This window comes from Callospermophilus lateralis, chromosome 2 (assembly GCF_048772815.1).
Source record: "Callospermophilus lateralis isolate mCalLat2 chromosome 2, mCalLat2.hap1, whole genome shotgun sequence".
NCBI lineage: Eukaryota > Metazoa > Chordata > Mammalia > Rodentia > Sciuridae > Callospermophilus > Callospermophilus lateralis.
The window spans coordinates 208,619,873-208,632,702 of NC_135306.1; the positions used below are offsets into that span (position 1 = coordinate 208,619,873).

Genomic DNA, 12,830 nt, shown 5'->3' on the forward strand with positions numbered 1-12,830 from the left:
ATCATCACTATCACCACCATCATCACTATCACCACCACCACCATCACCATCATCACCACCACCACCACCATCATCACTATCACCACCACCACCATCACCATCATCATCACCACTACCACCATCACCATCATCACCACCACCACCACCATCATCACCACCACCACCACCACCATCACCATCATCACCACCACCACCACCATCATCACCACCATCACCATCACCATCATCACCACCATCACCATTGTCACCACCACCATCACCACCATCACCATCAGCATCATCACCACAATCTCCACTACCACCACCATCACCACTACCACCACCATCATCACTATTATCACCACCATCACCATCAGCATCATCACCACAATCTCCACCACCACCACCATCACCACTATCACCACCATCATCACTATCACCACCATCCTCACCACCACCACCACCACCACCATCACCATCCTCACCATCTCCATTCCTCACTCTCCCCACCACTACCACCCCCATTTCCAGCACCTTCGCCACCACCACCATCACCCTCACCGTCACCATTGCCAGGTCGTCCAATACCACTATGATAGCTGCAATTTACTGAGCATGTACTACCTGCCAGGTACAGCATATTTGCTTCCACCGTGTCTTCCAAGCATCCTTGTGAGTTAGGTGGTTGCCCCCACATCACAGATGAGGAAACGCAGAACCCAAGAGAGGCAGTGGGTTGCTGGCAGCAGACAGCCAGGTAGTGGTTCAGACCCGGGACCTGACTACCAGGCCTGGTGGGTTGGGGCCCCCCTTCACCAAGGCCCCTTCTGAAGCCCTGGCCCTGTTCCTTGTCTTGACCACAGCAGGTCGGCCCTCACAGGACAGTCAATGTGTCCTGATGGCCCCCTTTCTAGTTAACGTCACTGTCTGCCCCTGAGCTCAGCACACACACAGGTGACACGTGCACCGAAGAGAGGAGGTGCTTGGCAAGGTGGTACCATGGGGCACAGAGTGCCAGGTCAGAACCAGGCCGCGCACGCCAGAGGCCTGCCCGCCAGACAGAGGCCGGGCTGCTCTCCTAGAGCCCTCCATGAGAGCCTGGGGGTGCACGGCCCCTCTCGGAGCCCACTGAGAAGTGGCTGGAGGAGCTCCTTTCCTGTCACCAAGACCCACCAGGGAGCTGAGGGAGCCCCCGGGGGGGCTGCAGAGCACCCTGCTGTCCCAGGGAGGGGTGTGGGACTCCAGAGACGACCCCAGGACCCTCCTGACATTCCAACTGGCAGCGTCCAGGCTGTGGGGCCAACAGGCCCAGTGCCTGTGAGTGGACTCAGGCTCCCCTGGAGCAGGCGCAGGGCAGCGTCAGAGCTCAGCATGCCACCTTCGGCACTCCCCAGAAGCTGGAGCTCGGCAGCGGCGAGCTGCCCTGGTGATCCCAGGCCCAGGGAGAAGACAGCTCTCCCCACCCGGGCGGAGGCCCCGGGCCTGCTGGGCAGAGGCCATAGAGCCCCACTGGGCGTGTGGCTAGCCCAGGTGGGCGGAGGACAGGTGGGGCCTTCCGCTTCAAGGCTCTGCAAACCACAGGCCGAGCGCCCTCCGCCCTGGGACGCAGCCACCCTCTCGAGGACACACCTCAGCAGCCCCAGAGCCGCAGCCTGCAGCAGGCTTCACGCGGCTCAAAGCCCAAGTGCTCACTCACTGGCCAGCGGAGTCCACTGACCCATCCCGACTGAAGGCAGGGGGGCGTTGCTTGGGACAGCCGGGGCCCCTCCTGAGTGGTGGGGACGAGTTCAGGGCGTGTGGAGTGACTTGGAGAGCACCGGCCACGTGAAGAGCTAAGAATCTTCCCCTCTGAATGTTTTGACCTTTTCCAATAAAAACTCCCATCGACATTTTTAAAGCTTGTTTGCAATTATTTCAAGTGACAGAAAAAATAATTTCCTTTTTTTTTCCAATGGTAAAATATGCTTGAAACACACAGGAGGAAATTAAGGGATGTTTTCTGTCTCAGGCAGTAATTACCAAGCAGATGCTGTGCAGATGTGAGCACCCAGGCTCACACAGCCTCCCAACAGCCACGCGGACGAGCCGCGCTGCATACAAATCCCACAGCCAGGCTTCCTGTGCGAGCCCGCAGCTCTGCAGGTTGCTCCTCCCACCAGCTGCCCTGCTGCCCAGCCCGGCCAGTCGCTCGTCTCCCGTGCTAGGCCCAGGGGAGGATGAGGCAGCCCATGCCCCTGAGGCGGGGCTCAAGGTGGAGAGGGGACAGGAGGTGTTGCTCGTCCCACGCTGCACACGTCACTCTGCTGTGACCCACAAAGGCCTGAAGGGCAGGAAATCCATTAAGCCCACCAGGGCTCTCAAGGGAAGACGTGGCTGGGTGGGGATATCCCAACTGGGTATCGCAGGATGCATAGGAGTTTCCCAGGCAAAGAATCCAGGAGGGTTTAAGGGCGGGAAGCAAATGGGACTCCGAGGTGGCTGGAGGTGCCCGGGTTGAGGAGCAGCCACCAAGGGGATGGACGTGGGAGTGGCTAAAGGTCGAGATGTCACCTGAAGTCACCGTGAGCCTGGGATCACAGCTGCAGCCTGGGAGGAGGATGCTGAGGACTGACAGGGTGCCCGGGCTTCCAGCACAGCCCCTGCACTGGGACCCCTGCTCTCCAGGAAGACCCACCCACCTCCACTGCTGGGCTGCATGGCGTGGGGTCCACTCTCACCACCCTGGGCCCTGGGACCTGATGCTCCTGGAAACCAGGGAGGGAAAAGGAAGAGACAGCCTCGGTAGGGACGGCGCAGGTGGACCCCACCACGGGCACAAGGGCACTGCAGCCCATAGGTGTCCCCAGCCTGGTCCTCCTCACTACTGACTGCACCGCGGGGCAGCGGCCCTTCTGGGCCCCCTCAGCTGCCCCCCAGCCAGGGTGCCCTCAGGGGGGGTCCAGGAGGAGCTGCTCTCCCCAGGGAAGGGCCACGGCCTGCTGCCCTGACTCTGACCACACACGCTGCCCTGGAGCACTCAGTGGCCGTGACGCAGGAGCTGTGTGTGTGGCCACGGGGTCACACCAGGACAGAGGGCAGAGTCCTCCATGGCTGCGTGCCCGTGTCCCCTGCAGCACCACGCACCACAGAAAAGGTGCAAGCAGCCCGTGTCCATGAGCTGAAGAACGGACACACAGACCTGCCCTCCCTCCACGGAGCAAGCCACGCAGCCTCGAGAGACGTCACTGACACCTGCTGCACCAGGGACAGAGCTAGGGGACATGATGATGAGTGCACGGAACCCTCACAGGGGACGGCTGCTGCAGGACTCCAGGCTGTGAGGCCCCTGGAGCCGGCAGACCCACAGAGACGGGAGGAGGGCGGGGCTGGGGGCGGAGTCAGCGCTGGATGGGCGGAGCTTCAGGCTGGGGCGGGGAGGCAGCCCTGGAGGTGGAGGTGCTGACGGCCACCTAGCAGGGTGAGTGTGTCCAGCGCTCCTGGACTGGGCACTGAACGTGGTCAGGATGGGTATGTAAAGGGCTTCACAACAGTAGGAAGAAGGTCAAGGTCACAGAGTCTGGGACCGAGCAGCTTGCACCCTGGGTGTGTGGGACAAGAGAACCTGGGGTTCTGCACACCTTGGGGACCACGGGCAGCATGGGTGTGTCACTGCAGTGGACAGGCTGAGCCCTCCGCCTGGGCCTGGGGCCCCGCTGTGACCTGGGCCTCTGGACCCACTTGCCGGGCTCTGCTTCCTCTTTTCAGGGGCAGGCGTGGTGGCCACTGAAGCAGCAGGTGGGGTTGCCGGAGTGCCCCGCCAGGCCTGGCCCCACCCCACGCCCGGTTGGGGAGGAGGGCCGCGCGTCCACTGACCTGGTTGTAGAGGGCGCAGATGTGCAGGGCCGTGTTCCCCGAGGCGTTCTGGGCGCCCATGTCCGCGCCGTAGAAGAGCAGGTGCTCCAGCTGCTGCACGTGTCCATACCTGCAGGCCTGCGACAGGGGCCGCGCTGAGACCAGGGCCACGCCCCCCTGTGTCCCCAGCCCGGCCACACGCCCACACCGCGAAGTCCCTCCAGCCCGGCCCTGCGCCCACACCCCGCCCTGCCACTCGCCCAAGTCTGTGGGACCCCACGTGTGGAGGTGAGCACACGGGGCACAGCCCACCGGCCTCTGAGTGAGGCTCGTGGTGGCTCCAGCCTCTGACTGCTGACAGAAGGAGGAGTGTGTGACTGGTTGGGGACGCAGGCTCTGCTGTTGCACAGAGGGCCCCAGAAGGGGGCCTCCCTCCCCTGCAGATCAGAGGATCCTGGTGGGCAGCTCTGTGAACTGCACCCGGGGTGCTCAGCCCCTGGTGGCCCCCTCCCCCCCGCCATGCTGTGTCCAGGGGAGGGCAGCACCTGCCCCTCCTGTTGCTTTACAGGTAGCCCAGGCCCAAGGCAGGCAGCAGAAGCCAGGGCGGGCTGTCCCTTGGCAGGATCTGCCCGTCTCTGAGCCCTCCTGGGGGCAACCAGTGTGATTTATCAACCACCAGCGTTCTGGGACCCCCAGATGTGGACCCGAGTCACAAACCTTGCACTAATCAGGGCTTTTTCTCTGGAGTCTACAAATGTGTTCGCCTGTAGAACGGGAACAACATTCCCTGCAGGGAATCCTTTGGGTCACAGGAAGCTGGGCACCCCATTAGGCTCGGTCCCTCCCTTCCAGCCTAGGTTCTGAGCCAGCGCTTCCTGGTCAGAGGGAAGTGGGCAGCCGTGCAGAGGGCAGGTGGCCCCCAGTGGTGACAGCCTCCAGCTCCCAAGAGCAGAGACTGAGCTCTCCCCAGCTGTAAGTGCTGGTCACTGAGACAGACGGAGTGAACGTCACCGCTGCGGAGTCTACAAGAAAGAGCCCCAACTGGACAGATCGTGGTGGAGGACGGTGACAGGGAAGACACTGGACTATTCATTGGGTGAGCTTCCAGGTAAAACCCTGGAGACGCCCACCTCGAACATGTGCCTCCCATGGCTGCTGTCCCCCGCCAACCTGCCTTGCAGACCCTGCAGCAGACACACCGGCCCCAGCCCCTAACAGTGCCTGAGTCCTCCTGCAGTCCCCCGACACACAGTCCAGGAGGACCCAGTCCCCACTGTTCCCGTGGAGGGACAGGCATGAGGCCATCTCCAGGTCCTATCATGGCTCAAGGGCCCGGAAACCTGAGGACCCGTGACATCCCCAGATGGGGACATCTGCAGGACAGAAGTTCGTTCCTTTTTTCAGAACAGCCCAGCAACACCCCTGGGAAGTGCAGAGGTCGGGGGCGGAGACCAGAGGGAGAGGCAGGAAGCTCACAGCGGCTGCCGCGGCCCCTCTGAGCCACACCGACCCAGCAGGGCCCAGGACGCCACCAGACCTGGTCTTCTCCTTCAGCCACTGAGGTGGGAAGTCTGCTCTGCACATGGAGGAACCTCTGACGAATCAGCTCCCCCAGAGGACGGGCAGCCGTGCCCCTGGCATAATGGGATCGCCCTGCAGCCGAGGGGACGGGAACCACACCGCCAGCTCACCAACGGCCACTCCAGGCTCGCGACTCCCCGTCCCTGGTTAACCTGTTTCTACGAGGTCTGAAGCTACCTCTGTGGGAGCCCGTCACCTCTTCTCGACAAGGGCCAAGACGTGGCCACGCTAGGAGATGACAGGCTGAGCCTCTTGGGGCCAGCATCCAGGGCCCTGTCCCTGGCTTCGTCTTATTCTGTGCTCATGTTTTTGCAACCAACAAAACCAGAAAGCACAGGACAGTGCACGGGTCATCTCCAGCCCATGGTCTTTCCACCCGTGACTCTGCCGAAGGGCCACCTCTGCCAGCCACTTCTTCCCTCTCCAACCCCAGTGGCTGAGGGAGAGGCCACTGGCCAGGGTGCGCAAGCCAGGAGCCAGGCGAACGAGGGCCCAGGGCTGAGCCACAACACAGAGAGGCGGGCAGTGGGGCAGGTTTCTCTCCATCAAAGACGGGGAACAAATATGGCGCCATGGTGCTGGCTCGAAATGGTGTCAGTGTGAACCATGGCCTGGACACCAGAGAAATAAAACTGGAAGTGAGTACAGCTGGCCCTGGGTTTCCTCAGGTCCACGTCCATGGACCCAGCCAAATGCAGACTGAAGACATTCAGGAAGTGATGGCCTCTGCCCTGAGCTCGTCACTGTCCCCTGGCAGAGCGGCAGAGCTAGGTACAGAGTGTTTGCTTTTTGGGAGGCGTGGTCACTGTGGGAGGCGTGGTCACTGTGGGAGGCATGGTCACTGTGGGAGGAATGGTCACTGTGTGAAGTATGGTCACTGTGGGAGGCGTGGTCACTGTGGGAGCCGGTCACTATGTAAGGTGTGGTCACTGTAGGAGGCATGGTCACTGCGGGAGGAATGGTCACTGTGGAAGGCGTGGTCACTGTGGGAGGAGGGTCACTGTAGGAGGCGTGGTCACTGTGTAAGGTGTGGTCACTGTGTGAGGCATGGTCACTGTGTGAGGCGTGGTCACTGTGGGAGGCGTGGTCACTGTGTAAGGTGTGGTCACTGTGGGAGGTGTGGTCACTGTGGGAGGAGGGTCACTCTGGGAGGAGGGTCACTGTGGGAGGCGTGGTCACTGTGGGAGGCGTGTCACTGTGGGAGGCGTGGTCACTGTGGGAGGCGTGGTCACTGTGGGAGGAGTGGTCACTGTGTGAGGAGTGGTCACTGTGGGAATCATGGTCACTGTGTGAGGCGTGGTTTCTGTGGGAGGCGTGGTCACTGTGGGAGTCGTGGTCACTGTGTGAGGAATGGTCACTGTGAAGTATGGTCACTGTGGGAGGCGTGGTCACTGTGGGAGGCGTGGTCACTGTGGGAGGCGTGGTCACTGTGTAATGTGTGGTCACTGTGGGAGGTGTGGTCACTGTGTGAGGAATGGTCACTGTGAAGTATGGTCACTGTGGGAGGTGTGGTCACTGTGGGAGGCGTGGTCACTGTGGGAGGCGTGGTCACTGTGTAATGTGTGGTCACTGTGGGAGGCGTGGTCACTGTGTGAGGCGTGGTCACTGGGGAGGCGTGGTCACTGTGTAAGGTGTGGTCACTGTGGGAGGCATGGTCACTGTGGGAGGCGTGGTCACTGTGGGAGGCGTGGTCACTGTGTAAGGTGTGGTCACTGTGGGAGGCGTGGTCACTGGGGAGGCGTGGTCACTGTGGGAGGCGTGGTACATGGTCTGAAGCCGGCTTACTACACTAGGCCACTTTACATGGAGGACCTGAGCCTGTGGATGTGGGTGTCAGTGGGTCCTGGAACCAAACCCCGAGGTGCCCAGGGACGGCTGTGTGCACGTGCCCAGCCTCTAACTCCAGCTGTGGATCAGACGCAGCCCAGTAGCAGTGGGCACACCCAACCCGGAGCCTGGTCTCCACGCAGAGGGTGAAAAGAACCGGGATCCTGGTGGAAACGGGAGGCGGCCGGGCTGGGGAGGAGGGGACCGAGAGGAGCCCAGAGCACCTCAGTCAGAAAGAAGCGCAGCGCTCAGGGGACAGAGGGCACGGCCCGGAAGTGCTAGGAACACTCGTCCAGCAGGAGAGGGGTCCGAGGAAGTGGGACCACCCCGCGGACCTATTAGCTAATGGGGCAGCAAGATGCTGGAAACCTGGCATGTCACCCAGTCACAGGGATGTCACTAGGAATAGGAAGTGGCCATTAAGTGCCACCAGACAGGACATAAGGCCAAGAGCATGGCTTAATCCTGGAACACTCCTACCAAACTGCACCCTGGCATCCTCGGGGGGCCCCACGGGAGCCCACCTTGAAAGGGGACCCAAACCTCCACCCTGAACTCTGCCAGGGCCCCAGAGCAGGAGGAGGGGCAGGGGGAACAGAGCGCGCCAGGACAGGGCTCGGGCTCACGGGGCAGGGCCCTCTGGCTGCAAGGGACATCACTGGGACACAGGCAACACCAAGGTGGCTGCAGGGGTCACCTGGAGAACTCTGCTGTCCTCACGGCCCCTCCCAGCCTGAACACAGAACCCTTCATGGTTTTAAAAGGAGGTGGACCTGGCTTAGGCTGGCCTTTCTCAGCCTGCCTCCTGGGGGTCGTGTAGAAAACGCATGCCCAGGGCTGCCCCAGGGCCCTGCCCAGTTCCCCCAAGGGTCCCCAGGGCTCCAGGTTCCCTGGGCTATGCCTCGCAGGGACCTGCCACACCACCGGCCAGGGCCCCGTGAGCCACAAGGGCGCCCCTTCCCCTCAGTGCCCTACTGCCACCTGCTGGACGCCTGTGGTAGGCCAGGTCTCCACCCCAGCACCAGAGCAGGGCACAGCAGGGGCACAGCACCGCACCTGCAACCGGAGCATGGCACAGCCCAGGGCGCTGTGGGTGGGCAGCCAAGGTCTGGGTGCCTGGCTCAGGGCCCCTGAGGGGACTACATCCAAACCATATGGGCTTCCTCACTGGCACCTGCTCTGTCCCCAAGCTGCCCCAAGACATCCCAGACAATCAGGACCCAAGAGTCACCTTGTGTCAGCTCTGGGCCAGGAAGTGGGCTGCCCATCAGCACAGACAGAGCCCCTGGCTGCTCCTGGCCCTCACCCCCGCGCTCCTCAGTGGACACAGCAGGCTGGGTCCTCCTGCTGGGCAGGGAGGTGTTGGGAGCCAGCCAGCACCTGGGCCGTGGCACCAACCAGAAAGTGGCACTGATCCACGTGACAGGCTGAAGCCCTGCGCCCAGCGCCTCAGGATGTGACCATGGGGACTGGCCTTTTAGGAGGTGGTTACAGAAAATGAGGCCACTGGGGTGGCCCTGAGCCACATGGCTGGGTCCTCACGAGAAGCGGTCAGAGCAGAGGACGACCCTGGGGGGACAGTCACCTCGGAACCTCAACTTGCTGGTCACCTCACCTGGACATGTGTCTGGACCATGGCAGGCATATTGGTGCCCCAGGAAAACCCCGCAGCAGGGGAGAGGACACCACCTGCGGGGCTCCCGCGGGCCCAGCCACCAGTCCCCGCAGCTGGCAGGCGCCCGCCGTGGAGCAGCTGCACGGGGCCAACAGCAGCGCTCACCCCGCCGACCTCCAGCTGCTGAGCACAGGAGCCCTCTGAGGGTCCAGGAGGAACAACAGGACCCGTCCCCTCGCTGAGAGGACTCAGGAGCCCAGCCCAGGGTGAGCTGGTGGGGCGGGGCTCGGAGCCCCCAACCGTCTAATTTCTGTAAGGTTGAAATGTTAAAGTGAAGAATTACAAACGGCAAGAACTACAATAAGAAGGACTGACACTACCTCCTTCCTGGAACAGAGACCTGCAGCCAGGCCCGAGGGCAGAGGTGCTCAACACTCTGGATGGCTCCCTGGTGACAGCGGCCATGAAGGGTGTGGCAGTCCTCACCGAGCCCTGAAGTAGCCAGTGCTTCCTGCAAACCCTCTCTTGTACCCGTCTCAAGAACTCTGTCAATCACACTGAACCATTCTAGGGGTTAGCCAACAAGCTCAGAGAGGGTAAGTCACCTGTGCCGCGTGGCTGGGTTCCCCCCAGACTGCGCAGAGCCAGCAGGGCCTGTGGACGCCCGGGAGGAACCCCCCGCCCCCACAGCAGACACAGCCGGTGGAGGGAGAGGATCTGCACACCAGGGCAGGTGGAGGGCCAGACCCGTGGACAGGAGCCACTCTCAGGCCCTGAGGCAGCTCTGTCTGTTGAGAAGCTGCCAGGCCCCTGTGAACGAATCCCACTGTGCCCAGCCCCAGAGCTGCCCGGGGTTCCTGGGTCCTGGATGTGCCTGGTCCCCTTTCTTAGGCTTCCCCAGGCTTTCCAGGATGCCCAGGGCGAGCAGCTACTTATTCTGTAAGTGGGAAAAAAATAGGGTGATCTGAATACCAAACCTTCAAGCAGACAGAGAGAGTTCCACAGGGTTCCTCCAGCCTCGGCCGTGGGGCAGGCACCTCCCAGCCTGGATTCAGACGCCACAGCCGCAGAACTCTCCTGGCCTCGGCAGGGCTGGGACCGGGGGCCTGGCCAGCACGTCCACCCACGAGCAGGGTGAAGGAGCTGTGTACACTCCTGCACACTAGGAAGAGGGGACGCTGGGGACAGGGCAGCCAACTGAGCAGTGCTCAGAAGCTCAGGATCCCAGCTGTGGGAGTGAGACAAGGGGCGGCAAACCTGGCTTTGTTCACTGAGCTCTGTGGCCTTGGGAGATTTCTCACCCTCTCTGAGCCTGTTACCATCTGTGAACAGATGGGAAGTGATCTGCTAGGGTTGCGCTTCACTGGTGAGTGGGACGATGGCCGGGGGGGAGGAGCGAGGGTGGCTCTCCCTGTTGTTCCCTCCAGGTCTGTGCTCAGCACCTACGGCCTTATTTAACAGTCCCGGCTGCTGAAGGGGACCAGGCTCAGGGAGGCAAAGCCACACTGCGCAGACCTTGGAGGTCCTGCAGGGGAGTCTTTCCAGGACTGGTCTGAAAGGAAGCCACCACTAGAGGGCAGTCCAGACCCGGTGCTGGGTGGGCGCGGACATTCAGAAGCAGCGACTCTGGGGCTGGGCTGAGGCGGGGTCCTTGGGTGGCTTCAGGGTGGTGACACTCTGAATCCAAGCCCAGGACCTTAGGGATGGGACCTGGCCGCTGTGAGTCTATCCCTCAACACGTGACAACCAGGGTTCCCAGGACCCCGCGTGGCCGGAGACAGGAGCCGTCCAGGTGTTCAGGGAGCCAGCTCTGATGGACCGTGCAGCGAGGCAGGCCTGGGCAAGGGAGGGCCGGGGGAAAGGCCGGGAGGAGGAGGGCCTGAGAGCACGAGGTGGACCTGCCCCGCCAGCGCTGGGGGCGGGACCCGGGCGGGACCCCCTCGATTTTCCTCTTTGCTCTGGGCTGGGGCTCTGGGCCTGGGCCTCGCTGACCCCGGAGGGATGCCCCTCCCAGGGAGAGCAATTCCTGGACAGAGCAAAGGGCACAGATCTCCTGGGGAGGCCCACCCCTGAATCAGGCTCCGCTGGCCACCAGACTCTGCCACCCTCACCCCGTGGGTGCCAGAGAACAGGCAGCCCCCGGGCTCCGACCCCGCACTCACTCTACCTGGCCAACCCTGGGCCTGCTTGCGCCCTGCCCACCCTGACCCACGACACCGCCCTCCTGAGAGGCCAACGTGGCCCTGTAGGACGGGTGAGTCCCCTCCCCTAGGGTCACAGACCGCCTTTCCATTGCGGCCATCTCCTGATGGCCTGGCCTTGCCACCTGGATGGTGCCTCTCAGTTAACACAGGCCCAGGACTGGGTGGCAGCAGGGGGTGTCCTCAGGAATTCCTCCAAAGGGCCCCTGCGACTCCAGCCTGGGGTGCCCTGAGGACCGCGGCCATCGCCTCGGCTCTGACGCCTGGTGGTCCCCAGAGGGTGCTCAACGTGGCACAGAGGCACACACGCCCGGCCCGCAGGCTCCCCCCCCCCCCCGAAGGACATTTTGAAACCTGCATCCACACTCGCGAGTTCTGAAGAGACGCACAGGGAGGCCCCTCTGGACCCGTCTGACAGCCCCTCTGGACAGGCAGAGGGAGACCTCAGTGTCCCTTCCTCTTGAGTCTCGGCTCGGCCCTGCACCCTGCGTCCAGCAGCCGCTGCCCAGACCCTGCTCCTGGTGATGTCCTCGGGCTGTGGGGGCGGCTCACAGACACCGCCCAGCCTCGTCTAGAGGCCTCTTGTCCTGCTTGCCGCTGCCCACCACCAGCCTTGACCATTTAAAATCAAGCTCTCGAGAGTCTGTCCCCACGCAGCCCCTCCTAGCAGGTCACCTCGACGCTGGGACACTCCCACCAGGGCATTCAGGGTTGTCCTCGGGAGCTGCCTTTCCAGTTCCAGTGGGGGCCGAGTCTACCCCACGAGGACGGGACTGGCCGTATGGCCAAGCGCACCTGAGCCCCAGGGCCGCAGGCCATGGTCACCTGCCCTGCCCCAGGGCAGGAACGCTGCTGGTCACTGTGAGCCCGGACATCTGCACAAGGACACAGAGCGGGGGCACCTGCTCCAGTGGCTCTGCCCACACATGGGCCTGCACACGCGTGTGCCTCACGTGGCTGGGAGTGCGTGCTCACTCTGCGTCTCAGGGTCCAGGGCACGGGCTGAGCTGCAGGTGCTCACGCTCGGTCCCTGACAGCCATGGTGGGGGTCTTCAGGGCAGCGGGGACACCCAGAAGTACTCCTCAGGTGGGTGACCAGCCAGGAGACTCCTGGGAGCTCCGAGACAGCACACACAGGGCCTGGGGAACACCCGAGGGGAGGGCCAAGCCATGAGATTCCCATGCAGGAGGCGGCCATCGTCCCTGCCCACTGCTGTAGAACAGCGGTGGCCAGGCCCGAGCTCAGAGGCCAGCCATCCAGGTCCAGAATCCAGGCCAGGCAGAGAGACAAGGGCAGACAGGCAGGAGCACCGGACAGCATCCCTGAGAGGGCAGAGACAGCGCCTGAGGGGCCAGCCAGGAGTGTGGGGCGGGGAGCAGCCACCTGACTGACGCAGTGGCCACAGCTCAGCAGGAACTCGCCTGCCTCTCTGCTCTGGTCTAGCAGGCAGAGCTCCCCAGGGAACCACCTGGGGAACCACCAGCAGGGGGCGCCTGTGGAGCAGGGGAACCACCAGCAGGGGGCACCTGTGGAGCAGGGGAACCACCAGCAGGGGGCACACCTGTACAATAGGGGAACCACCAGTAGGGTGCACACCTGTGGAGCAGGGGAACCACCAGCAGGGGGCTCCTGTGGAGCAGGGGAACCACCAGCAGGGCGCACCTGTGGAGCAGGGGAACCACCAGCAGGGGGCGCATGTGGAGCAGGGGAACCACCAGCAGGGGGTGCACCTGTGCAATAGGGGAACCACCAGTAGGGCGAGCACCTGTGGATCAGGGGAACCACCAGCAGGGGG

The 12,830-nt window shown here is 63.0% G+C and overlaps 1 protein-coding gene across 6 annotated transcripts in view; it reads right to left on the minus strand.

The window, feature by feature from the left end:
* Nucleotides 1-12,830, minus strand: part of Shank2 (SH3 and multiple ankyrin repeat domains 2) — a 355,852-nt gene that overhangs the window by 296,512 nt on the left and 46,510 nt on the right. For all 6 annotated transcript variants that reach the window (XM_077108956.1, XM_077108955.1, XM_077108953.1 and 3 more), the window contains one exon: nt 3,832-3,948. In XM_077108956.1, coding sequence (XP_076965071.1) covers nt 3,832-3,948 — 117 coding nt within the window. The remainder of the gene's footprint in view (nt 1-3,831; nt 3,949-12,830) is intronic.